We start from the raw sequence: 27345 nt of genomic DNA on the forward strand, positions 1-27345 counted from the left end.
AACTGTTTTCCCAGACAAAACCTCTGACTGTGTCACAACAGGCACATAATTACAATAAATGGCCACTTGAACGATCATTCAGTCCTTGCGATCATTCATGCAGCTGTTCATTTCCGCCTCTTTACACAGGACGATGCACTGCCGACTAACGTTCATATGAAAGATGCAATGTATAGTGTGCTATAAGTAATCCTTAATGGAGTTGTCTTATCATAGGAATGTATTCCCTACACATAGGACAGAAGATAAGTATCTGATTGGTGGGGGTCTGACCACTGGGATCCCCACCAATCACAAGTATGAGGTGCCAGAATGTATGAACCGGTGGTCACACCATCCAACTCTATGGGACTGACAAAGAGAAGATGAATTCAGAGCTCGGCGATCTCCGGCAGTCCCATGGAGTTGACTGGAGCAGTAGCACAAGTCCATGACCACCGCTCTATACACTCTTGTGATTGGTGGAGATCCCAGTGGTTGAACCCCCACCGATCATATACTTATCCTCTATCCTATGTGTAGGGAATTATACCCTATGGTGAGACAACTCCTTTAATAATTCTCATTCCATGAGACACTTTACTTCATGTAAGATGTTCTTCCAAATGTGATTTTGCTCTCCATCCTCCATGTTTTCCTCAGGTTCCCAGGTACAAGACTCTCATAGCTAAAATTTTCTTTTGAAAGACAATGGTCCTTTCCATTGATGATCCACCAAGGATGGAGAAGGACAGAAACCACATGGCTGCAAGGATATTAGACCTCACCCTGGAGATCATCTCCTTGATAACTGGAGAGGTGAGAGTCTCACATGACATCACTCTTATCTCTAGTAATAAACCAGGGAAATGTTTGGAAAGGTGAAGGATTCTTAGAATCTCTGTAGTGATCATCGTCTCCCCGTACACAGGATTACACAGTAGTGAAGAAGTCGTCTGGTGAGTGTGTGACACCCCGTGTGTCAGTAGGATGGAGCAGGACCCAGAGCCCCATCACCGAGCCTCCACCTCATTCCCTGATACATGAGCAGAAGATCCTAGAACTTACCACCAGGATCACTGAGCTGCTGATTGGAGAGGTGAGCGCTGCTGGGAATGCTGGGACATTATACCATAACGCCAAGGGAGTGGTTTGGTAATGACTGTGTCCTTGTGTTGTCAGGTTCCTATAAGGTGTCAGGATGTCGCTGTCTATTTCTCTATGGAGGAGTGGGAGTATTTAGAAGAGCACAAGGATCTGTACAAGGATGTCATGACGGAGAATCACCAGCCCCTCACATCACCGGGTAAGAGGAGACCTTCCATGACTGTAGAGGAGAGAACAGTTTTGAGGGTCAGATTCCTCCATCATCTGATCATCACATATAGACAATGTACTCAGTCACTGTGTGTATTTTCTATAGATGGATCCAGTCAGAGAAATCCACCAGAGAGATGTCCCAGTCCTCCGTATTCCCAGGACTGTCCAGAGGAGAAACCAAATATCGCACTGGATCATCAGGTAGATGAAGCTGAGGTTTCTACAAATCCTCTATAGACTGATGTAATGGAGCTTTCTACTGACCTCCCCCAGCAGCAGTGGAGTATACTGTACGCTCCATCTACTGACCTCCCCCAGCAGCAGTGGAGTATACTGTACGCTCCATCTACTGACCTCCCCCAGCAGCAGTGGAGTATACTGTACGCTCCGTCTACTGATACTGATCTTCCCCAGCAGCAGTGGAGTATACTGTACGCTCCATCTACTGACCTCCCCCAGCAGCAGTGGAGTATACTGTACGCTCCATCTACTGACCTCCCCCAGCAGTGGAGTATACTGTACGCTCCATCTACTGACCTCCCCCAGCAGTGGAGTATACTGTACGCTCCATCTACTGACCTCCCCCAGCAGTGGAGTATACTGTACGCTCCATCTACTGACCTCCCCCAGCAGTGGAGTATACTGTACGCTCCATCTACTGACCTCCCCCAGCAGCAGTGGAGTATACTGTACGCTCCATCTACTGACCTCCCCCAGCAGTGGAGTATACTGTACGCTCCATCTACTGACCTCCCCCAGCAGTGGAGTATACTGTACGCTCCGTCTACTGACCTCCCCCAGCAGCAGTGGAGTATACTGTACGCTCCGTCTACTGACCTCCCCCAGCAGCAGTGGAGTATACTGTACGCTCCGTCTACTGACCTCCCCCAGCAGCAGTGGAGTATACTGTACGCTCCGTCTACTGACCTCCCCCAGCAGCAGTGGAGTATACTGTACGCTCCGTCTACTGACCTCCCCCAGCAGCAGTGGAGTATACTGTACGCTCCGTCTACTGACCTCCCCCAGCAGCAGTGGAGTATACTGTACGCTCCGTCTACTGACCTCCCCCAGCAGCAGTGGAGTATACTGTACGCTCCGTCTACTGACCTCCCCCAGCAGCAGTGGAGTATACTGTACGCTCCGTCTACTGACCTCCCCCAGCAGCAGTGGAGTATACTGTACGCTCCGTCTACTGACCTCCCCCAGCAGCAGTGGAGTATACTGTACGCTCCGTCTACTGACCTCCCCCAGCAGCAGTGGAGTATACTGTACGCTCCGTCTACTGACCTCCCCCAGCAGCGGTGGAGTATACTGTACGCTCCGTCTACTGACCTCCCCCAGCAGCGGTGGAGTATACTGTACGCTCCGTCTACTGACCTCCCCCAGCAGTGGAGTATACTGTACGCTCCGTCTACTGACCTCCCCCAGCAGCAGTGGAGTATACTGTACGCTCTACTGCATCTGGTTATTGGTGGCTGAAAATGGTTTCTGGTTTCATAAAAGATTACATAGAAACATAGAATGTGTCGGCAGATAAGAACCATTTGGCCCATCTAGTCTGCCCAATATATCTGAATCCTATGAATAGTCCCTGGCCCTATCTTATATAAAGGATAGCCTTATGCCTATCCCATGCATGCTTAAACCCCTTCACTGTATTTGCAGCTGCCACTTCTGCAGGAAGGCTATTCCATGCATCCACTACTCTCTCAGTAAAGTAATACTTCCTTATATTACTTTTAAACCTTTGCCCCTCTAATTTAAAACTGTGTCCTCTTGTGGTAGTTTTTCTTCTTTTAAATATGCTCTCCTCCTTTACCGAGTTGATTCCCTTTATGTATTTAAAAGTTTCTATCATATCCCCTCTGTCTCTCTTCTTTCTTCCAAGCTATACATATTAAGGTCCTTTAACCTTTCCTGGTAAGTTTTATCCTGCAATCCATGTACTAGTTTAGTAGCTCTTCTCTGAACTCTCTCTAGAGTATCTATATCCTTCTGGAGATATGGCCTCCAGTACTGCGCACAATACTCCAAGTGAGGTCTCACCAGTGTTCTGTACAGCGGCATAAGCACTTCACTCTTTCTACTGCTTATACCTCTCCCTATACATCCAAGCATTCTGCTGGCATTTCGTGCTGCTCTATTACATTGTCTTCCCACCTTTAAGTCTTCTGAAATAATTACTCCTAAATCCCTTTCCTCAGATACTGGGGTCAGGACTGTGTCAAATATTCTATATTCTGCCCTTGGGTTTTTACGCCCCAGGTGCATTATCTTGCACTTATCCACATTAAATTTCAGTTTCCAGAGTTCTGACCATTCTTCTAGTTTTCCTAAATCCTTTTCCATTTGGCGTTTCCCTCCAGGAACATCAACCCTGTTACATATCTTTGTGTCATCAGCAAAAAGACAAACCTTACCAGCGAGGCCTTTTGCAATATCACTTATGAAGATATTAAACAAAATCGGTCCCAGTACAGATCCCTGTGGAACCCCACTGGTAACATTACCTTGTTTTGAATGTTCTCCATTGACTACAACCCTCTGTTGTCTGTCACTCAGCCACTGCCTAATCCACTCAACAATATGGGAGTCCATGCTCAATGACTGCAGTTTATTAATAAGTCTTCTATGTGGGACAGTGTCAAAAGCCTTACTAAAATCTAGATATGCGGTGTCTACTGCACCTCCACCGTCTATTATTTTAGTCACCCAGTCAAAAAAATCTATAAGATTTGTTTGACATGATCTCCCTGAAGTAAACCCATGTTGTTTTTCATCTTGCAATCCATGGGATTTTAGATGTTCCACAATCCTATCCTTTAATAGGGTTTCCATTAATTTGCCTACTATTGATGTCAGACTCACTGGTCTATAGTTGCTCGATTCCTCCCTACTACCTTTCTTGTGAATGGGCACGACATTTGCCAATTTCTAATCTTCCGGGACGACTCCTGTTACTAATGATTGGTTAAATAAATCTGTTAACGGTTTTGCCAGCTCACCACTAAGCTCTTTTAATAATTTTGGGTGTATCTCATCAGGCCCCTGTGACTTATTTGTCTTCACTTTAGACAGCAAACTTAGAACATCTTCCTCTGTAAAGATACATGCATCAAACGATTTATTAGTCATCCTTTCTAGTGGAGGTCCTTCTCCTTCTTTTTCTTTTGTAAAAACTGAACCGAAGTATTCATTAAGGCAGTCGGCTAGCCCTTTATTCTCTTCTACATACCTTCCGTCCTTTGTTTTTAATTTAGTTATTCCTTGTTTTAATTTCCTTTTTTCATTTATATATCTGAAGAATGTCTTATCCCCTTTTTTCATAGACTGAGTTTTTCTTCTGCCTGCGCTTTAGAAGTTCTTATAACTTGCTTGGCCTCTCTCTGCCTAATCTTGTAGATTTCCTTATCTTTATTGCTCTGGGTTTTTTTATAATTACAAAATGCTAGCTTTTTATTTTTAATGATTTGGGCCACTTCTGCTGAGTACCACAGTGGTCTCCTCCTTTTTTTGCTTTTACTGACAAGTCTAATGCCATTTTCTGTTGCCTTCAATAATGCACCTTTTAAGTAGTCCCATTTCTCCTGGACTCCATGTAATCCGTTCCAGTCTGATAAGGACTCATTTATGACTAATTTCATTTTTGAAAAGTCTGTTTTTCTAAAATCTAAAACTTTTGTTTTTGTGCGGTGGGACTCTTTCACAGTTCTTATATTAAACCACACTGACTGGTGATCACTAGATCCCAAGGTTTCGCCTACAATGACATCATATACCGAATCCCCATTTGTATATACCAAATCCAAAATGGCCTCCCTCCGGGTTGGCTCCTCAACCACTTGTTGTAGAGATAACCCCAGTAGGGAATTTAGAATATCTGTACTCCTGGTAGAACTTGCTATTTTGGTTTTCCAGTTTATATCTGGAAGATTGAAATCTCCCATAATGATAACTTCTCCTTTCATTGTCATTTTAGCTATTTCTTCAACTAGTAGATCATCTAGTTCTTTAACTTGACCAGGTGGTCTATATATCACACCTACATGAGTTACTGCATGGTTAGCAAACTGCAACGTAACCCAAACTGACTCTATGTTGGCCTCACCAACTTGTATTAGGTTAGATTTAATGCTATCTTTCACATACAGGGCCACTCCTCCTCCTTTCTTGCCTTCTCTGTCTCTTCTGTATAAAGAGTACCCTGGTATGGTTATGTCCCAGTCATTTCTTTCATTAAACCATGTCTCCGTAACAGCCACTAAATCTACATTCTCAGATGCCATTATTGACCCAAGTTCATTGATTTTTTTACCTAAACTGCGAGCATTTGTAGACAGGACTCTGAGCTTATCATTTCTTAACCTCTGTGCTTCTGACCTGTTCTGGCATTATTTCGGGGGGCAATTGGACTCTTTTATTTTCACTCTTTTGCCCCCCCTTCCTAGTTTAAATACTCTTTCGCAAATTCTTGGAGTTGTTCACTAAGTACATTTGTTCCTTTGAGAGAAAGATGCAAACCATCTTTTTTGTACAGTTCCTTTCTATTCCAAGTAGAGCTATCATGAGAAACAAAGCCAAATCCTTGCTCTTGACACCATTTACCAAGCCATATGTTGAACTCCTTTATGCGCCTCTGCCTATCATTCTGAACATTATGCACAGGCAGAACTTCAGAAAATGAAATGGTGGATGCAAAATCCTGTACGTCATTACCAAGTGTGATAAAAGATTTTTTCACCTCTGACACTTTATTGCAAGCCAGGTCATTTGTCCCTAGATGGACAAGAACATCCACGTCCCCTTCCTGCTTAGCTTGCTTAACAATATTAATAATACGTCCTTCTATCTCTTCTAGCAGTAGCCCCAGGGAGACATCTCACAAAACCATTTTCTTTAAGCTCCACACTTCTTATGATTGAATCACCCAGCAACAGCTGCTTCCTTTGAGACTTGTGATAAAAGGAATCTGTCACCTTGATTAACCACGAGTAATACTGCTGACACTGACCTCCGATCAGTATTTTATGTCTACTCTTCCCTCCACCATGTCGCCTCAGATATCTAATGTATTACACTAAGAGAACTCATAAGCTTGCACTCAGGAGATCCTCCTCATTATGTGTGCAAGCTCATGAGTCTGGCAGTATACTATAGTTTTGCGGTAGTACAGTGTGAGAATGTGGGAGGTATAGGCATATAAAGGACCATGGTTCATTGAGTTGACAGATTCCCTTTGAAGTGGTTGCACAAGATTTAAGCTTACCACCTATCCACAGGATAGTCTATAAGTGCCTAATCTGTGGAGGTCCAACCATTGTGACTCCAGTGATCACTAGAAAAGTGGTCCCATATCACCCACTTAAATGGGACAATGGTCGAGAGCATTCCAACTACTGCTTCATTCAAAGTCTGTGACACTGCCAGAGAGAAGAGAAGTGTGGAGCTCGGCTATCTCCAGCAGCCCCATAGGGGTGAGTGGAGCGGCAGCGCGAATGCTTGAACACTGCTCCATTCAAATTAGGCACCTACTAATTGGACACTTGTCACCCATCCTATGCCAATTTTTTTAACCCAACCCCTTCCCTTCAGCCCATGGCCCTTCGGCTGCCCCCCTTTTGCCCCTACCTGGTGCTGCCTGAGGCGATTGCCTCACCTGGCCTCATTGGTGGTGCGCCCCTGATTAAACCATAAACTAAGGCCTTCCAGCTTTCCGTCCGGGTGTGATGTAGTGTGTAGTGAACGCAGAGCACCCACAATGAGTCCTGACCATTCCTTTCAGTGGGTCTGTGCACATGAGTTTTTCATGCATCATCTTTGCATTCAGGAAAAATTGCAGCATGTTCTATATTGTGCGTTTTTAACGCAGCCCTGGCTACATAGAAGTGAATGGGGCTTACGTGAAACAGAAGACATCTGGATGCAATGGGTTTTTCACTGTTGGTTGCTCGGAGATGTAAAGTGTTATTCTTCAGTTTTTCATCACAGCAGCGAAAAACGTGTGCAATCCGGATACAGTGCACATACTGCGTGCAATCTGGAGGCAAAAACGGATTGAACTGAAAATTAAATTTTTTTTTTTTTCCTGAACAGACCCCGAGACAATCCGTATCGGCTGTGTGAAAGAGGCCTAATGGTGTCCATTCACCGTCAGGTACCTGATGCAGATCCCTTTATGAGTAATACCTGGTTTTATCTTTAAAACTGCATCAGGTACCTGACCATGTACAGACAACCTAACAGTACAATGCCAGACAGCTGCTTCTAATGCAGACTGTGATCATATATTTATACGAATCATTAGCACAGCCTCATATAGAATATGTAGATCAGATTGAGGGGCGAAATCATACAAAAAGTACAAGATCAACAACAAACGTTATAAGAAAACCTCAGTAATAAGGAAAGATTAAAAGTAAATACATTTAGTCTTGGGAAGAAACTTCTAAGGGGAAACCTGATAAAATTGTAATAAATCATATGGGAAAAAGTATTGGGACAAAAACCTCGATAATTGACTTCAGGTGTGTGATTCAGCATCACTACCACAGGTGTATAACATCCACCCCCCGGCCATGCAGTCTACCATTACCACAGGTGTATAACATTCAGCCCCTCACCATGCGGTCTGCCCTTACCTCAGGTGTATAACATCCAGCCCCCAGCCATGCAGTCTACCACTACCACAGGTGTATAACATCCATTCCCCGGCCATGCAGTCTACCACTACCACAGGTGTATTACATCCATTCCCCGGCCATGCAGTCTACCATTACCGCAGGTGTATAACATCCATCCCCCAGCCATGCAGTCTGCCACTACCACAGGTGTATAACATCCATCCCCCGGCCATGCAGTCTGCCATTACCACTGGTGTATAACATCCAGCCCCCAGCCATGCAGTCTACCACTACCACAGGTGTATAACATCCATCCCCCGCCCATGCAGTCTACCATTACCACTGGTGTATAACATCCAGCCTCCAGCCATGCAGTCTACCACTACCACAGGTGTATAACATCCATCCCCCGGCCATGCAGTCTTCCATTACCTCAGGTGTATAACATCCAGCCCCTCACCATGCGGTCTGCCCTTACCTCAGGTGTATAACATCCAGCCCCCAGCCATGCAGTCTACCACTACCACAGGTGTATAACATCCATCCCCCGCCCATGCAGTCTACCATTACCACTGGTGTATAACATCCAGCCTCCAGCCATGCAGTCTACCACTACCACAGGTGTATAACATCCATCCCCCGGCCATGCAGTCTTCCATTACCTCAGGTGTATAACATCCAGCCCCAAGCCATGCAGTCTGCCACTACCACAGGTGTATAACATTCAGCCCCCGGCCATGCAGTCTACCATTACCTCAGGTGTATAAAATCCAGTCCCAGCCATGCAGTCTACCACCACCACAGGTGTATAACATCCAACCCCTAGCCATGCAGTCTACCATTACCTCAGGTGTATAACATCCAGCCCATAGCCATGCAGTCTGCTATTACCACAGGTGTATAACATCCAGCCCCTCACCATGCAGTCTGTCATTACAACAGGTGTATAACATCCAGCCCCAAGCCATGCAGTCTGCCACTACCACAGGTGTATAACATTCAGCCCCCGGCCATGCAGTCTACCATTACCTCAGGTGTATAAAATCCAGTCCCAGCCATGCAGTCTACCACCACCACAGGTGTATAACATCCAACCCCTAGCCATGCAGTCTACCATTACCTCAGGTGTATAACATCCAGCCCATAGCCATGCAGTCTGCTATTACCACAGGTGTATAACATCCAGCCCCTCACCATGCAGTCTGTCATTACAACAGGTGTATAACATCCAGCCCCTAGCCATGCAGTTGCTTTTACAGACATTGGTGACCGAATGCTAAAAAGTTCCCTAAATTCTAGTGGTCCTGTAATATGAGCCACTGATGCTACAAGTCACTTCCTGACATGTCTTCACTCCTAAATATTCCACCATTACCTGTGAGTGTCAGGAACCACAGCAACTCAGCCATGAAGTGGAAACTATGTACAGTTACAGAGTGGGGTCACCGCATGCGCAGGAGCATAGTGCATAAAAGTCACCTACACTTTGCTGACTCCATAACTGCAGAGTCCAGACCTCCTCTGCCATTAACATCAGCACAAAAACTGTGCTGTGCCGGGAGCCTCATGGCACGGGTTTCCATGGCATGATCAGCTGCATGCAGGCCTTCCTTCACAAGTGCAGTGCCAAGCGTGGGATGGAGTAGTGTGAAGCATGCCAACTCTGGAGCAGTGGTGACGTCTTCTGTAGAGTGACCAATCACACGTCTTTATCTGGCGGTCTGATGAACGAGTCTGGTGAATGCCAGGAAGAACGTTACCTGTCTGACTGCATGGTGCCAGCGGTAAAATCAGGTGGAGGAGGGATAACTCTATAGCAGGGGTGGCCAACCTTACAGACACAAAGAGCCAGAAAAAGAAAAAAGTATGACTGCCAGGAGCCTCAAGCTATTCTTTTAGGGTCCAGTCACACGTCCGCAAAATGGGTCCGGTCCGGGTGCTGACCGCATCTTTCCCGGCCCCATTAACAATAAATGGGACAGCACACAGTGTGCACTTGCATTCCGCGGCCCCGCAAAAAATAAAACATGTCCTATTCTTGTCCGCAATCACGGACAGGAATAGCCATTTAGTGCCGGCCATGTGCGGTCCGCAAAATGTGGAACGCACATAGCCGGTGTCCGTCTTTTGCAGATCCGCACGTCTGAATGGACCCTTACACAAATACAGGGAGTGCAGAATTATTAGGCAAGTTGTATTTTTGAGGATTAATTTTATTATTGAACAACAACCATGTTCTCAATGAACCCAAAAAACTCATTAATATCAAAGCTGAATATTTTTGGAAGTAGTTTTTAGTTTGTTTTTAGTTTTAGCTATTTTAGGGGGATATCTGTGTGTGCAGGTGACAATTACTGTGCATAATTATTAGGCAACTTAACAAAAAACAAATATATACCCATTTCAATTATTTATTTTTACCAGTGAAACCAATATAACATCTCAACATTCACAAATATACATTTCTGACATTCAAAACAAAACAAAAACAAATCAGTGACCAATATAGCCACCTTTCTTTGCAAGGACACTCAAAAGCCTGCCATCCATGGATTCTGTCAGTGTTTTGATCTGTTCACCATCAACATTGCGTGCAGCAGCAACCACAGCCTCCCAGACACTGTTCAGAGAGGTGTACTGTTTTCCCTCCTTGTAAATCTCACATTTGATGATGGACCACAGGTTCTCAATGGGGTTCAGATCAGGTGAACAAGGAGGCCATGTCATTAGATTTTCTTCTTTTATACCCTTTCTTGCCAGCCACGCTGTGGAGTACTTGGACGCGTGTGATGGAGCATTGTCCTGCATGAAAATCATGTTTTTCTTGAAGGATGCAGACTTCTTCCTGTACCACTGCTTGAAGAAGGTGTCTTCCAGAAACTGGCAGTAGGACTGGGAGTTGAGCTTGACTCCATCCTCAACCCGAAAAGGCCCCACAAGCTCATCTTTGATGATACCAGCCCAAACCAGTACTCCACCTCCACCTTGCTGGCGTCTGAGTCGGACTGGAGCTCTCTGCCCTTTACCAATCCAGCCACGGGCCCATCCATCTGGCCCATCAAGACTCACTCTCATTTCATCAGTCCATAAAACCTTAGAAAAATCAGTCTTGAGATATTTCTTGGCCCAGTCTTGACGTTTCAGCTTGTGTGTCTTATTCAGTGGTGGTCGTCTTTCAGCCTTTCTTACCTTGGCCATGTCTCTGAGTATTGCACACCTTGTGCTTTTGGGCACTCCAGTGATGTTGCAGCTCTGAAATATGGCCAAACTGGTGGCAAGTGGCATCTTGGCAGCTGCACGCTTGACTTTTCTCAGTTCATGGGCAGTTATTTTGCGCCTTGGTTTTTCCACACGCTTCTTGCGACCCTGTTGACTATTTTGAATGAAACGCTTGATTGTTCGATGATCACGCTTCAGAAGCTTTGCAATTTTAAGAGTGCTGCATCCCTCTGCAAGATATCTCACTATTTTTGACTTTTCTGAGCCTGTCAAGTCCTTCTTTTGACCCATTTTGCCAAAGGAAAGGAAGTTGCCTAATAATTATGCACACCTGATATAGGGTGTTGATGTCATTAGACCACACCCCTTCTCATTACAGAGATGCACATCACCTAATATGCTTAATTGGTAGTAGGCTTTCGAGCCTATACAGCTTGGAGTAAGACAAAATGCATAAAGAGGATGATGTGGTCAAAATACTCATTTGCCTAATAATTCTGCACTCCCTATATGCGTGCACACGACAGTATTGCTGCAATTGAGTTTTCAAAAAGTGCATTTAAACCACCTTTCCTACCTGTAATGTAGACCGCTTTAGTGAGACTTCTGGCAATCTCTGTTTTTCACAATGTGTTTCACATCTGGCTTGTATTCAGTCGTTGCTACTCGAGGCAATTCTTTACCTTCTGTGTCAGTAAGAACAGAGCGATGCTTTTGATTTCACATGTTTCAGTGTGGAAAAAACAGATTCGCAAACATAGGTTGAGCCAAACATTGAGAGAAGCTTCAGTGCAGCTCGTTTTACAATGGGATACTTCTCCATAGGGACGATTTTCCAAAACTCCAGGGTTCCCTCACTCAGAATTGACCTGAGTCGGTCATCTTCCAAAAGGTCAATCATCTCAATTTGAGTTGTTGAGTTGGGTCACTTGCTATAAATGTGAGGCACATTGGGTCCAGTCCAAAAGCATGTGACATTAAAAATAAATGACCCCCATCATGTTTAAAACATGGCAGTGGCAAGATTGGGGTTAATGAGTCATCAAAACCCCAATCTTACTGGCTGCCTGATACATATGTACAAAATCACTTTTGCATAGTGTGGGGGTGGGGTACCAGCTATGGCTGCTCAGTGCACACTGACTTTGGGGCTGGGGCTCGGGCTGACGCTGAAGGACCGGACACTCAGGAGGAGGAGGCTGCTGCCGTTCGCCGAGCTCACTAGCAGTTTATTACCTCCCCCGTCCCTCCTCCTGCTTTAATTTAATTCATTGGTGGCAGTGGTGCGGGCAGCTTCAGAGCCCGCTCTTTTTTACAGGTTTTAGTGGCTGCCGCGTCATAAGAGGGAGGGACTCCCTCCCTCCTTCTCCACTGTCTGGCCGGAGAGAACATAGCGCGCGCCCAGCGCGGCACACGCTATGTTCTCTTATAAGAGGAGATACTAGGATGTGTAGCAGTGCAGCCTAGAGAGTAAGAGCTGGCTAAACCGCTCCCCTCGCGAGCTGCGGGTTGGCCACCCCTGCTCTATAGGGTTGTCTTTTCAGGGGTCACCTCAGCCCTTTAGTTCCATTAAAAGGGTTGGCCACTTTCCGGCTACTCTTGATCAATGTGTTTGTGAGATGATTATATGGCACTTACTAATATAGTCTTTGTTGATATTTTGTACCATTTTCTATATTTCACAAGGTTGGCCATGTCTTTTATTTTGCTGTCCACACAGACGTCCTGTCCATGACATGGCTGCCGATGGAGGGTCATGTGACCAGGTAAATCACTCAGTCTCCTCCATTCAAATACACTAGCGTTAAATTCTCAACATTGCAAGTGCAGATGTGGTGTATTTGAGTGAGAAGGCTGTGTGTTGTGTCTGAAGTTATTTTTGCCTCTTCACATGACCCTCCATCAGGGGCCATGTTATGGACACATTGCCTGCACAGAAGATTTGCCAAGCAAGGGGACAAGACTTATGAAACAAAGCAAAAGGCACAGAATATCAACAAAGGCTATAATAATGAGTGTCATGAAGTCATCTTACCTAAACATTAGTCAAAAGAAGCCAGAAAGAGGCCAACCCCTTGAATGCTTCAGCAGACCAACTGTGGGAACAGTTCGGGGAAGGTCCTTTTCTGTCCCAGCATGACTGTGCCCCACTGCACACAGCGAGCTCCACAAAGGCATGTTTGGGGGAGTTTGGTGTGGAAGAACTTGACTAGCCACTGACAACCCTGATCTCAATCTCATCCAACGTGGGGTAAACTAGAATGGAGAATGCGAGCCAGGCTCTCTCCCCCAACAAATGTTCATCTGACAAAATGGGCAAAAATTCCCACAAACACAATCCTGAATCCTTGTAGAAGGCCTTCCCAGAAGAGCAAAGGGGGAACCGCTCCATATTAATGTCTATGGATTTAGCAGCTGGAGGTGTAATGTGTGGTTGTTAAATATATTTGTCTATACAGTGTAATTAAATACAAGAACTACTGTGAGCAGATTTTCACAGTAAGGTCCTCAAAAAGCACAAGAGTGAGCTCTGCCAGTCTGGAGGAAAGAAGGTTCAGTCTCCAGCGGTGATAAAAAGCTGTGACATTACTGAATAATGTAAGAACTGGTGGTGATGACCACAGTGTCCTCTCCAGGATAGGATCAGAACATTTCATGCAGAAAAATGTCAGAAACACTTCAGTTGATGTGTAAAATACTTGTCTGAATGTTGATCCTGTCCAATCACCACTTGATGAGATCCTTCTCCTTCAGGGCAGATTGGTTCTTGTCTTGAACTTAACCTGGATATAAGATAAAATTGGGTTCCGTTTTCTTTTTTCTCATGTCATTAATGTTGGATCCTTGCAGGAAAGTTCTGAAGGAACGATGAGTGGATTCGAAGAACCCGTATCAGTGTCTGTGAATGGTAAGAGCCTTTCGTAAATCTTGTTTGACTGTAAATGTCTTTATTAATGGAAAAACTGATTGGAAGTTCAGAAAAACGTCCTCCTCATTATCATCATTGTTATGAGTTATGTTTTAATCACGTGAATCATGTCCATATTTAAAGGGAACCTGTCATCACCTTTATGCTGCACATTCTAACGGCAGTATAAAGTAGAGACAGGCGATTTGATTTCAGCGGTCTGTCATTTAAAAGTTAGAAGTAAGCGGTTGCCGAGAACCAACATCACAATCATTGCAGACTGGGCCTGGAAAAGAGTCATGGCCACCTGAGAAGAGTCATGGCTCTCTCTACCCACCTGCTGATGACTGACAGTCTTCTACCTAGTTTACTCCCTTTCTCTCTAGGAGAGAACTGCCGATCATCAGCAGATGGTCGAGGAGAGCAGGAGATTATGAATCACCATGACTCTTCTCAAGTAGATTTGACTTTTCAAGGCCTGGGCTGCAATGATTATGAGGCTGGTTCTCGGCAACCACTTACTTTTAGATCATGAGTGAAACACCGATAAAATCAGTATTTCTGTCACTATATGCTATCCTCAGTGAGGTCAGCATAAAGTTGATGACAGAATCCCTTTAACTCTTACCAGCCTGTTTTGGGCCTTAGTCACCAAGTGATAGTTGTTATCTAAGAGCTACTGTATAACTTTTTGATTTTTCCATCTATGAAGCTGTATGAGGGCTTGTTTGTTTGGCTTTGTTTGAGGAACAAGTTGTAGTTTTTAATGGTGTCATTGGTGGGTACACATAACTTACTGATAAGAGGGGGATACGATAAAACAGCATTACTGTTGCTGAGTTTTTTTAAATTTCGCAGCATTCACTTTTCGGTATAAAAAACAGAATGACTTTATTTTCTGGGTCACAACGATTATAGTGATACCAAATACATAATTTGTTTACATTTTACTACTTTTGCACAATAAAACCCCCTTTTTTTGCATAGCTTTTTTTTTTTTCTTTTCCTTTTATTTTTTATCGCTTTTTATTCTGTTTTTTGTAGCAAATAAGCTTTAAGTACTTTTGTTTTCACTTTGTGCAGGTTATCTAATAAACCTTATCTCTAAATCATTAATAGCTCAAAAACACTTATTTAAGCCATATTCTTATCAGTAAGATGAGAATTGAGCTATGACAAATGTTTAGGTCAGAGATAAAAAAAAAAATACAGAACCTGCTACTAGAGAATCTCAAGGCTGTATCGAGAAAGAGGCTCAATTTTTTTTAATAAAAACCAATCGAAAAAAATGATTTTTAGCTCATAGGTGTACATAGCCTTTAAAGAATAACTGTCACATTTAGACCCTAATTTCAATTTTCATATATGTAGTTACTTATAACATGATATTCCAGAATCGGTTACTATTAGACTGACTTACCCCATATTTAATAAGATTCAGCCCTTAGCAACCAGTCTGCATAAAACTGCAATTTCCCTATTCAGTTAAGATGGCCGCCACTGCCCTCACCCTGAGGCTAATCCCGCCTGCCCTCACTAGCCAGTAACAATAGCCCCCCAAAAGTGTCAGTAACCAGAGCCCTCCTCCCCCTAAAGGGTTCATCTCCTGCAGCACAAAGGGGTCCTCTTACCACATGTTGCTTTCATTAATACACTGAGCAGACGGCAGATCTCCCTTCCCTGGTCTGCGCTGATTCAACCCTGCATTCTCCAGCTCTGCTGAGTGAGGGAGCGTCTGCCAAGCGCAGGGACAGGGAGAAGTGCACACAGCCCAGGCACTGTTATCAGCTGCTGGGGAGGACCTGGCTTTAATCATTTACCTACAGTCCCTGGTTGTCAGTAATGTGACCCTGCATGCTGCGTGCTCCGTCTAGATAGACGGACCATGCCTAGCAACCCTATTTTAAGTAGGCAGTACAGGGAACAAAAATGTGGAATTAAGGGGTAATTGAATACACAGTGAAAAGTTGAAATAGGGCCACCAAGGAGATATTAATCACCACAATCCAATACTCCAAAAAAAATCATTTATGTCCTTCAGCACAAGCACCAGACCTCCTCCTCAGCTCAATAACATGAACAGACCTCTTGACCAGATTATATATTAATAACTAGCGGAAGGAGCCGGCTTCTCTCGGGTATATTTCATCTATTTTATTTAATGTTTGTGTTTGTCGTTAAAAGATATCGACACTATCCACTATAACAGTGACCTCTACAGCACCCCGCCCCCAAAACAGGGACCTCCACAGGCCCCCACCCATTAAAGGGAACCTGTCACCGGGATTTTGTGTATAGAGCTGAGGACATGGGCTGCTAGATGGCCGCTAGCACATCCGCAATATCCAGTCCCCATAGCTCTGTGTGCTTTTATCATGTAAAAAAAAACTATTTGATACATATGCAAATTAACCTGAGATGAGTCCTGTCCCTGACTCATCTCACATACAGGACTCATCTCAGGTTAATTTGCATATGTATCAAATCGTTTTTTTTTACATGATAAAAGCACACAGAGCTATGGGGACTGGGTATTGCGGATGTGCTATCTGCGATCTAGCAACCCATGTCCTCAGCTCTATACACAAAATTCCGGTGACGGGTTCCCTTTAACACTGCCCTTCCCCTCACGGTGCACCGTCTCCTTAAAATGGGACCTCCACAGCAGCCCACCCCCTTAACTTTGATCTTCACAGCAGCCTGCCCCTTTAACAGTGAGTTCCACAGCACCCCACCCCCTTGACAGTGACATCCACTGAACAGCTCACTCTCAGACGGCAGCACTGTGCTGTCCGAGCGTCAGCTGCAGGGAGAAAGGCACCCTCCCTCCCACCCCTGCAGCTGACAGAAGTTGATTTTTACCTTTATTTTTTTCAATCCCCGTCGGCTGTGCAGTGGGAGGGGGCGTGGCATAACCGGGTCAGGGGCGTGGTTTAGCGGGACCTGGGGGCGGGGGTTTTAAGTTCGTCATTTAAGGGTGGCCTAAATGGCCACCCTACCTGCCCCCTAAACTGTGATCTCCACATAACTCCGCTCCCTTAACAGTGTCATCCACAGCACCCTGCCCCTTTAAAGGAAATCTGTCGCCTAATAATTGCCATTGAAGTAAAGCCATGGCCTAATAGCACTTAGTACCTTATTTCCAGATGTGCCTTTGTTCCATCAATAGATGTTTTCTATCTTCTGAAAATCCAGTTTATTTAGTATGCAAATGAGCCAGTAAGGTGCCCAGGTGGGCGTCACTCTTGCAGGAAGGAGCCCAGGCACGCCTCCTGCTAGAGCTCACCTACAGCAGTGAAGAAAAATGGCTGGGTTGTTATGGAAACCTGGAGTAAAACTGTGTGTATGTGGAGACCAACGGCCTGCGAGCTTCTATTGGCTAATGTGTTTTTTTTTGGGAATATCTCAGGAACAGTATGTGCTAGAGAGCTGAGACCCGGTCTGAAACCTTCCCGGACACCTGATGTAAGGCTGGTTTCACACGGGCGTTGCGGGAAAATGTGCGGGTGCGCTGCGGGAACACCCGTGATTTTTCTGCGCGAATGCCAAACATTGTAATGCGTTTTGCACGCGCATGAGAAAAATCGCGCATGTTTGTTACCCAAACCCGAACTTCTTCACAGAAGTTCGGGCTTGGGATCAATGTTCTGTAGATTGTATTATTTCCCCTTATAACATGGTTATATGGGAAAATAATAGCATTCTGAATACAGAATGCAAAGTAAAATAGCGCTGGAGGGGTTAAAAAAAATAAAAAATAAATTAACTCACCTTAGTCCACTTGATCGCGGCCTGACATCTCCTGTCTCCTTTGTTGAATAGAACCTGTGGTGAGCATTGAGTACAGTTACAGGACCTGTGGTGACGTCACTCCGGTCATCACATGATCCATCACCATGGTAAAAGATTATGTGACGTCCCATGTGATGACCGGAGTGACGTCATCAAAGGTCCTGTAACTGTACTTAATGCTCACCACAGGTCCTATTCAACAAAGGAGACAGAAGGAGATGTCGGGCCGCGATCAAGTGGACTAGGGCGAGTTAAATTTTTTTTAATTTTTTTTTTAACCCCTCCAGCCCTATTTTACTTTGCATTCTGTATTCAGAATGCTATTATTTTCCTTTATAACCATGTTATAAGGGAAAATAATAATGATCGGGTCTCCATCCCGATCGTCTCCTAGCAACCGTGCGTGAAAATCGCACCGCATCCGCACTTGCTTGCGGATGCTTGCGATTTTCACGCAACCCCATTCACTTCTATGGGGCCTGCGTTGCGTGAAAAACGCAGAATATAGAGCATGCTGCGATTTTGACGCAACGCATAAGTGATGCGTGAAAATCACCGCTCATCTGAACAGCCCCATAGAAATGAATGGGTCGGTATTCAGTGCGGGTGCAATGCGTTCAACTCACGCATCGCATCCGCGCTGAATACTCGCCCGTGTGAAAGGGGCCTAACTTTGTGCCAAATTTCATGATTTTAAATGTGACGGTGCGGATTCCTTTAGGGGACATACACACACACATACACTCAGCTTTATATGAAAAATCCTAATAGTGGATTTCTCTGACCATAAGTACATGGCAGATTTATTGGAAATATTTATGACACATGGCTCCACTCTCCTTGGTGGGTTCCTCAGCTCCTGTGTGATGGTGGCTCAGATCCACTGGTCTTCGCCTCCTGGCTGCAGGAGTAGCTGGCTGTTGCTTTTCGCAGCCTTCTTCCTGCCCACACTGCCTTCTGCTGCCTGTTGGGTGCGCGCGCTCGCTCCGGTTCTTAAAGGGCCAGCGCTGCACCCTAATTTTCACCAGCCAATGGCTGGCTGCCTAGGGATACTTAAAGGGGTTTTCTCACTTCACCAAATGAAATTTATCATGAAGACAAAGTTAAAGGGGTTTTCCGGGATTTTAATATCGATGACCTATCCTCAGGATAGGTCATCAACATCAGATCGTCGGGGCTCCTGGGTGTCGGCTGTTTAAAGAGAAGGCGCGCACCATGTGACCAATGCCTTCCCTTCATAGTTTACCTGCTCACCATCTCCCTTCTTTGTGCAGTGCCCCAGAAATATGGCATATCTCTCCATAGTAGTCACATAGCATGGATACTTCAACCTGCAATTCACTTCTCTCAAGATTACCCTATTCCACCCAGCCTGTACATAGAGTTAATAACTATAGGCTTCTTCATTGCTCGTTACCGTTGCAGCAGTTCTGTCTACATTAGTTGGCCCGGCTCTAGTTCTCAAGAGAGCAGGAGTCGCCAAGCTGGGGCTATGCAACCATGAATCCCACCTGTTCTCAAATTTTCCCAAGATTAACACTTTTCATATAAACTCCTTATTCCATTAAAATCAGAGACTTTGACAGCTCAATTGGTTTTCCTATAACTAGAGTAGTTGATTGGACTATAGCAACTTACGGGTTAAATACTTTATTGCCAGTTGTTTCCAGTCAGTCATTGGTAGATCATATACAGAGATGAGCGAAGTTCTCTAAAAGTTGATTCGGCTGCTTTGCCGAACTTTACAAATAAATTGGCTTTGTGACAAATTACTTCATCATGAAGCACATTTCTTTGTAAATAGCGGGTGCAATGACTGGGAACGGCGATTGTGTCCCCCCCCCCCCCCCCCCATTATTGAACCCCTCATCGTTGATCACGGCATCGGAGATCCATTTTAAATAATTTTACTGTTTGCAAATTAAAAAAATCACACTTGCCTAATCGTGAAGAGGCAGACGCGGCCATTTTGTTTGAAGATCCAGCGTGAAATCTCATGCGGGCGCGTGATGATGTCATTACGTTGGCCGGCCTACATGGCCTACACTTTTCATACAAACTCCTCATCCCATTAAAATCAGAGACTGCGACAGCTTGATTAGTTCTCCTATAACTGTAGTGGTCGACTGGACTATATCAACTTACGGATTAAATACTTTTTTGCTAGTTGTATCCAGTCAGTCATTGGTAGATCATATAGATAGCCTAATAACCCAACCAATGGGATACTAGAAATCCGGATGCTGTATGTACACCCACTCGAAGACTCTTCCCCAATGCCTATGTAAGGCTCCGCAGGACCATAAGATCTGCTTCGGGTTTCAGTCATCTAGGACAATGAGAATTAGTCCTGATTCCAATTTTAAAAAGCAACTGCAGAATTTTGCATATTTGTGCTGATTTGTTTTAACGGTATTTTGACTGTGTTGTATACTTTTCATAAAACCTTAATAAAATTAGTTTGGTGAGAAAAAAATTAGTTTGGAGACAAAAGGCCAGATTGTACTGCTTGGCAGTTAACACAGAGGTGCTAATTGAATTAATACATGCCACAGACATATGTCTCCACCCCATCCAATGGTTGGGACTAGGGCTGTATGGATCCATTAATCAGAAGATACACTTCAAAACCAGGTATGTTATAATTCATGATTTGTAATAAATAACCTGTGTTTTTATGATTGGGGAACTTCTTTGGTCTCAAACCTCTGGATTTTTGGCCTTAGGAAACCTACCGATTGCTTGGGTTGGTAAAAATATCCTGTAAAACCTGCTGGTCATATTATCCTTCTCAGAGATTCCTACAAGAACTTTTGGCTCAAATTAGAATTATCCCATACAACTTTCTACTTGTATGTAACTTTCAGCGATTCTCCGAGCATGGATCCCGAACCAATCTAATTGGTATGCGATTCATTATTTTATCCCCATTTTATTTCTGTACTGTTTGCTTATCTGTGTGTTCTTTTTGTCATCTTTTTATAACCTTTTTGTATATCACATATTCATTTTAGTAAGGCATTCCTTGCTGCTCTAAACATACCCACAACCTCTAAGTACTGCTTTGCCGTGTTAACATTGAAGGCCAGTGCACTTGAGATTTGCCTCTCGTATGCCGGAACGTAGTGTGCTCCTGTGAGTGCTGTGTGTCTGGAGTGTTCCTTTGGCCATAATGATGGATGGTGGCAGCGTTGTATGTGGATGTTTTTGGGGTTGTGTTACTCCTTGGTATTATAATGTGTTAGGCGAGGGTGGAAGCAGATTTCCCTCTTACTTTCACAGGTGCAATGAATGCCAGAGTGTTTATCGTAGCTTGTCGGGTTGTGTGCCTGCCTGACCATGACACGTAACATGTCTTTATTCATGCTATGCTGCATTTGCTTCAACTTGTATATCTTATACACACTTTTTTTGCAGGATTTGTGTAATGTTTTTGAACTTTGTTATATTTTCGAACCTGTACAGACAAAGAGCTCATGCACACTATCGTGATTTCTTTCTTTCCTCTTTTTACAAGTGCATCTACTTTAATGAAATTATACACTGTATTATTTTCTGTCCTATATATTGTTGCTTTACTTGTTTAAATAAAAAAATCAATTACTGCGGGAAAATAAGAAATTTTGTTTTTTTTTCCAGGTAAGGACATCTTTAATAAACATCTCCTTTTATCCGAAGAAGTAAACAGTATTGCACAAGTTAATTCAGTATCTCCTAATACAGCCCATCGCAGTAGAGATCTATCCACCAATAACTCTGTTGACAAAAAATCACATCTTGTGGAACATCAAAGAACCCACACAGGAGAGAAGCCATTTTCATGTCCTGAATGTGGAAAGTATTTTAGTCAGAAATCAAATCTTAGGGAACATCAAAGAATTCACACAGGGGAGAAGCCATATACATGTTCTGAATGTGGGAAATGTTTTAGAAGGAAATCAATTCTTACAGAACATCTAAGAACTCACACAGGAGAGAAGCCGTTTTCATGTCCTGAATGTGGAAAGTATTTTACTCAGAAATCAAATCTTAGGGAACATCAAAGAATTCACACAGGGGAGAAAAAATTTTCATGTTCCAAATGTGGTCAATCTTTTAGCCAAAAATCAAGTCTTGTTATACATCATCTGAGAACTCACACAGGAGAGATGCCGTTTTCATGTCCTGAATGTGGTAAATGTTTTAGTCGAAAATCAAATCTTGTGGATCATCTCCGAATCCACACAGGGGAGAAGCCATTTTCATGTTCAGAATGTGGGAAATGTTTCGTGCGGAAACCGGGTCTTGTTGAACATCAGAGAATGCACAGAGGAGAGAAGCCATTTTCTTGTTCAGTGTGTGGGAGGTGTTTCAGTCAGAGATCATTTCTTGTGAGACATCAGAGAATCCACACAGGAGAGAAGCCGTTTTCATGTTCAGAATGTGGGAAATGTTTTAGACAGAAATCTGTTCTTGTTAAACATCATCTGAGAACACACAGAGGGGAGAAACCATTTTCTTGTCCTGAATGTGGGAAATATTTTGTTCAGAAATCATATCTTGTGGAACATCTACGGATCCACACAGGAGAGAAGCCATTTTCTTGTTCAGAATGTGGGAAATGTTTTTCCCAAAAATCTGTTCTTGTTACGCATAAGAGAACTCACACAGGGGAGAAGCCCTATTCATGTTCTGAATGTGGGAAATGTTTTAGTGGGAAATCAATTCTTACAGAACATCTAAGAACTCACACAGGAGAGAAGCCGTTTTCATGTTCAGAATGTGGTAAATGTTTTAGACAGAAATCAGGACTTGTTAAACATCGGAGAAGTCACATAGAGGAAATGTAAGAACAGGTGGGGTGCTTCATTATTAGACCTGCTGCCTAGGATGCCTTCTGATGAATTACCTAACCTATTTAGAACCTGTGCTGTAACAGGATCGTGTTTTAAAGGATTTATCCTTTGAATAGGTCTTCAATATCAGATTGGTGGGTGCCTGCCACCAGGGACCCCTGGCGATCAGCTTTTAAAAGAGGCCAGCACTTCATGAGCGTTGTGGCCTCTTCCTAGGCGATATCATGTCACTGTACATTGGTCACATGACCTAGTTGTAGCTCAGCCCCATTAAAGTGAATGAGGCTGAGCTGCAATACCAAGCACAGCCTCTATACAATGTTTGCCGCTGTGCTTGGAAAGCTGCCGAATGCCAATCAGTGGGGGTGCCAGGACTCGGACCTCAGCCAATGTGACAATGATGACCAATCGTGAAGATACAGTAGGTAATCATTATCCATTCCTGGATAACCCCTCTAACTCTTAGGCTACTTTCACACTAGCAATTTTTACAGATCCGTCATGGATCTGCAAAAACGCTTCCGTTACAACAATACAACCGCATGCATCCGTCGTGAACGGATCCAGTTGTATTATGTCTTCTATAGACATGACTGATCCGTCCTGAACACCATTGAACGTCAATAGGGGACGGATTAGGTTTCTATTGTGGAATTATATATGGAATAGATGGGCACTCAGCAGTCAGAGTCACACAGAAATCTGAAATAATCTAAAGATGCAATTTAATGAGACAATTATATAAAACAACAGATAAATGGATAAAACAGTGTATGGAATATGCATAAAAATGTCAAGGAACCGCAGCTGAAGGAGAAAAGTATAAAATTAAATGTCCAAAAATGGTTAATGGTTCAACCAGTCCTAAGCCGCTAGCAATCGATAGATCGTGTGCGCACAAGAAAATCCAAAGTGCAGTGCGGACAGCAACATGTAGGATACTTCAATACATTAAAGAAAGTTTGTGGCGTCCCACGTTTGGATGTACAGTCGTGGCCAAAAGTTTTGAGAATTACATAAATATTGGAAATTGGAAAAGTTGCTGCTTAACCTTTTTATATTAGCAATTTGCATATACTCCAGAATGTTATGAAGAGTGATCAGATGAATTGCATAGTCATTCTTTGCCATGAAAATTAACTTAATCCCAAAAAAAACTTTCCACTGCATTTTATTGCTGTCATTAAAGGACCTGCTGAGATCATTTCAGTAATCGTCTTGTTAATAGTGTTGAGCGCGAATATTCGAATTGCGAATTTTTTTCTCGAATATCGCAATTTCGAGATTTCGCGAATATTTAGAATATCGTTCTATATATTCGCGAAATAGAATATTCGTTTTTTTTCTTTTTTTTTTTTATTATATTTTTTTCTTTCCCACTTCCCTAAAGTTGTTCTTACCTGTCCTTTGGATTCCTGGCTTCCTGGCTGCTCCAGTCAGTGGCGCTTTCAACTTACTGCTATATTCCATATTAGCTAAATTACAATCTAATCTATATGTGTATTTTACGAAATTTCGCAATAGTCGCAATTGCGATGCGAGTAATATAACACGAAATATTCGCATGAAGATTTCAACTTAGCACTGCTATACTCCATATTCTAGCCTAATATGGAATATAGCTGTGCTAAGTTAGCACTGCTATATTCCATATTAGGCTAGAATATGGAGTGTAGCTGTGCTAAGTTGAAATCTTCATGCGAATATTTCGTGTTATATTAGTCGCATCGCAATTTCGACTTTTTCAAATGTTCTTAATATTGCTCTAACTTCGTCTTTTAGAAATTTCGTAATATTGCTCTAACTTCGTCTCTTAGAATATTACGAATATTCTAAAAGACGAAGTTAGAACAATATTACGAAATTTCGTAAAATACACATATAGATTGTAATTTAGCTAATATAGTGCTATAATCCCTTTTTTTTCCTGTAATTTTTTTTGCCTCTTCTGAACTTAAGTTTTGTAAAATATGTACACTATTAAAAATTATTACTATAGCAGTATATTAGCTTAAATACAATCTATGTGTATTTTACGAAATTTCGTAATATTGCTCTAACTTCATCTTTTAGAATATTACGAATATTCTAAAAGACGAAGTTAGAGCAATATTAAGAACATTTGCAAAAGTCGAAATTGCGATGCGAGTAATATAACACGAAATAGTCGCATGAAGATTTCAATTTAGCACAGCTATATTCCATATTCTAGCCTAATATGGAATATAGCAGTGCTAAGTTTAAATCTTCATGCGACTATTTCGTGTTATATTACTCGCATCGCAATTTCGACTTTTGCAAATGTTCTTAATATTGCTCTAACTTCGTCTTTTAGAATATTCGTAATATTCTAAGAGACGAAGTTAGAGCAATATTACGAAATTTCGTAAAATACACATATTAGCCTAGCCATAGTCATTAGCATAGGAACGTTGCCTTATACTATCAAGATAAATTTTCGCAATATGCGAAAAATAATTTCGCGATAATTGGAATAATTGCGAATATTCGATTTCGACGAATATAACACGAATATTCATGCGAATATTCGCGAAATATCGCGAAACCGAATATGGCACCTCCCGCTCATCACTATTTGTTAACTCAGGTGAGAATGTTGACGAGCACAAGGCTGGAGATCATTATGTCAGGCTGATTGGGTTAAAATGGCAGACTTGACATGTTAAAAGGAGGGTGATGCTTGAAATGATTGTTCTTCCATTGTTAACGGTGACCTGCAAAGAAACGCGTGCAGCCATCATTGCGTTGCATAAAAATGGCTTCACAGGCAAGGATATTGTGGCTACTAAGATTGCACCTCAATCAACAATTTATAGGATCTTCAAGGAAAGAGGTTCAATTCTTGTTAAGAAGGCTTCAGGGCGTCCAAGAAAGTCCAGCAAGCGCCAGGATCGTCTCCTAAAGAGGATTCAACTGCGGAATCGGAGTGCCACCAGTGCAGAGCTTGCTCAGGAATGGCAACAGGCAGGTGTGAGCACATCTGCACGCACAGTGAGGCGAAGACTTTTGGAAGATGGCCTGGTGTCAAGAAGGGCAGCAAAGAAGCCACTTCTCTCCAAAAAAAACATCAGGGACAGATTGATCTTCTGCAGAAAGTTTGGTGAATGGACTGCTGAGGACTGGGGCAAAGTCATATTCTCCGATGAAGTCTCTTTCCGATTGTTTGGGGCATCTGAAAAAAGGCTTGTCTGGAGAAGAAAAGGTGAGCGCTACCATCAGTCCTGTGTCATGCCAACAGTAAAGCATCCTGAGACCATTCATGTGTGGGGTTGCTTCTCATCCAAGGGAGTGGGCTCACTCACAATTTTGCCCAAAAACACAGTCATGAATAAAGAATGGTACCAAAACACCCTCCAACAGCAACTTCTTCCAACAATCCAACAACAGTTTGGTGAAGAATAGGGATGAGCGAACCCGAACTGTATAGTTCGGGTTCGTACCGAATTTTGGGGTGTCCGTGACACGAACCCGAACATTTTTGTAAAAGTTCGGGTTCGGTGTTCGGCGCTTTCTTGGCGCTTTTTGAAAGGCTGCAAAGCAGCCAATCAAAAGCGTCATACTACTTGCCCCAAGAGGCCATTGCCTACTATTGGCATAGCTGTGATTGGCCAGTGCAGCATGTGACCCAGCCTCTATATAAGCTTGGGTCACGTAGCGCTGCACGTCACTCTGCTGATTCAAGCATAGGGAGAGGTTGCAGCTGCGACGTTAGGGCGAGATTAGGCAGATTAACTCCTCCAAAAGACTTTATTCTGTGATCGATCTCCAGCTGTGGATCATTGAAGTGCTAATATCGAATTGCTCACCTTTTTTAGGCTGCCCAGAGCGTTTTTATATCCCTTTTTTCTGGGGTGATTGGCGGCCATTTTGTGGCTTGTGGTGCGCCAGCACAAGCTATCACCAAGTGTATTTAACCATCAATAGTGTGGTTATTTTGTGCTATATCCTACATCAGCTGCAGGCTGAGCCTGTGTCACCGAAGTGCATTTAACCATCAACAGTCTGGTTATTTTTTGGCCATATACTACATCTGGTGCAGGCTGAGCCTGTGTCACCCAAGTGCATTTAACCATCAATAGTGTGGTTATTTTTTGGCCATATACTACATCAGGGGCAAGTTGAGCCTGTCACCCAGCGCCTAAAAAATAGACCTGACATTTCTATTCAACCAAATCTGTACTGTTTTAGCTGGTCAAGTTATTTGTAGTGACCGTAAAAGCACAGTTTTTGTTCTGGGTTGAAAAACTATTCCCAAATTTGCCATTCTCAAAATTGTGGTGAACGGGAACAATGAGGAAAACATCTAATAAGGGACGCGGACGTGACATGGTCGTGGTGGTGTTAGTGGACCCTCTGGTGCTGGGAGAGGACGTGGCTGTTCTGCCACAGCCACACGTCCTAGTGAACCAACTACCTCAGGTCCCAGTAGCCAGCAGAATTTATAGCGATATTTGGTGGGGCCCAATGCCGTTCTAAGGATGGTAAGGCCTGAGCAGGTACAGGCATTAGTCAATTGGGTGGCCGACAGTGGATCCAGCACGTTCACATTATCTCCCACCCAGTCTTCTGCAGAAAGAGCACAGATGGCGCATGAAAACCAAGCCCATCGGTCTGTCACATCACCCCCATGCATATCAGGGAAACTCTGAGC

The 27345-nt window shown here is 43.5% G+C and overlaps 1 protein-coding gene across 1 annotated transcript in view; it reads left to right on the top strand.

Annotated features, from left to right (window-relative positions):
* Positions 1–1039: 1039 nt before the first annotated feature.
* The window catches only part of LOC120999700 (zinc finger protein OZF-like), a 36047-nt gene continuing 9741 nt past the window's right edge, over positions 1040–27345 (top strand). Inside the window, exons 1-4 of the mRNA XM_040430720.1 lie at positions 1040–1078; positions 1162–1285; positions 1403–1500; positions 13989–14046. Of these exons, the coding sequence (XP_040286654.1) occupies positions 1201–1285; positions 1403–1500; positions 13989–14046 (241 nt within the window). The 5' untranslated portion in view covers positions 1040–1078; positions 1162–1200. The remainder of the gene's footprint in view (positions 1079–1161; positions 1286–1402; positions 1501–13988; positions 14047–27345) is intronic.

The sequence above is a fragment of the Bufo bufo genome, chromosome 4, assembly GCF_905171765.1.
Source record: "Bufo bufo chromosome 4, aBufBuf1.1, whole genome shotgun sequence".
NCBI lineage: Eukaryota > Metazoa > Chordata > Amphibia > Anura > Bufonidae > Bufo > Bufo bufo.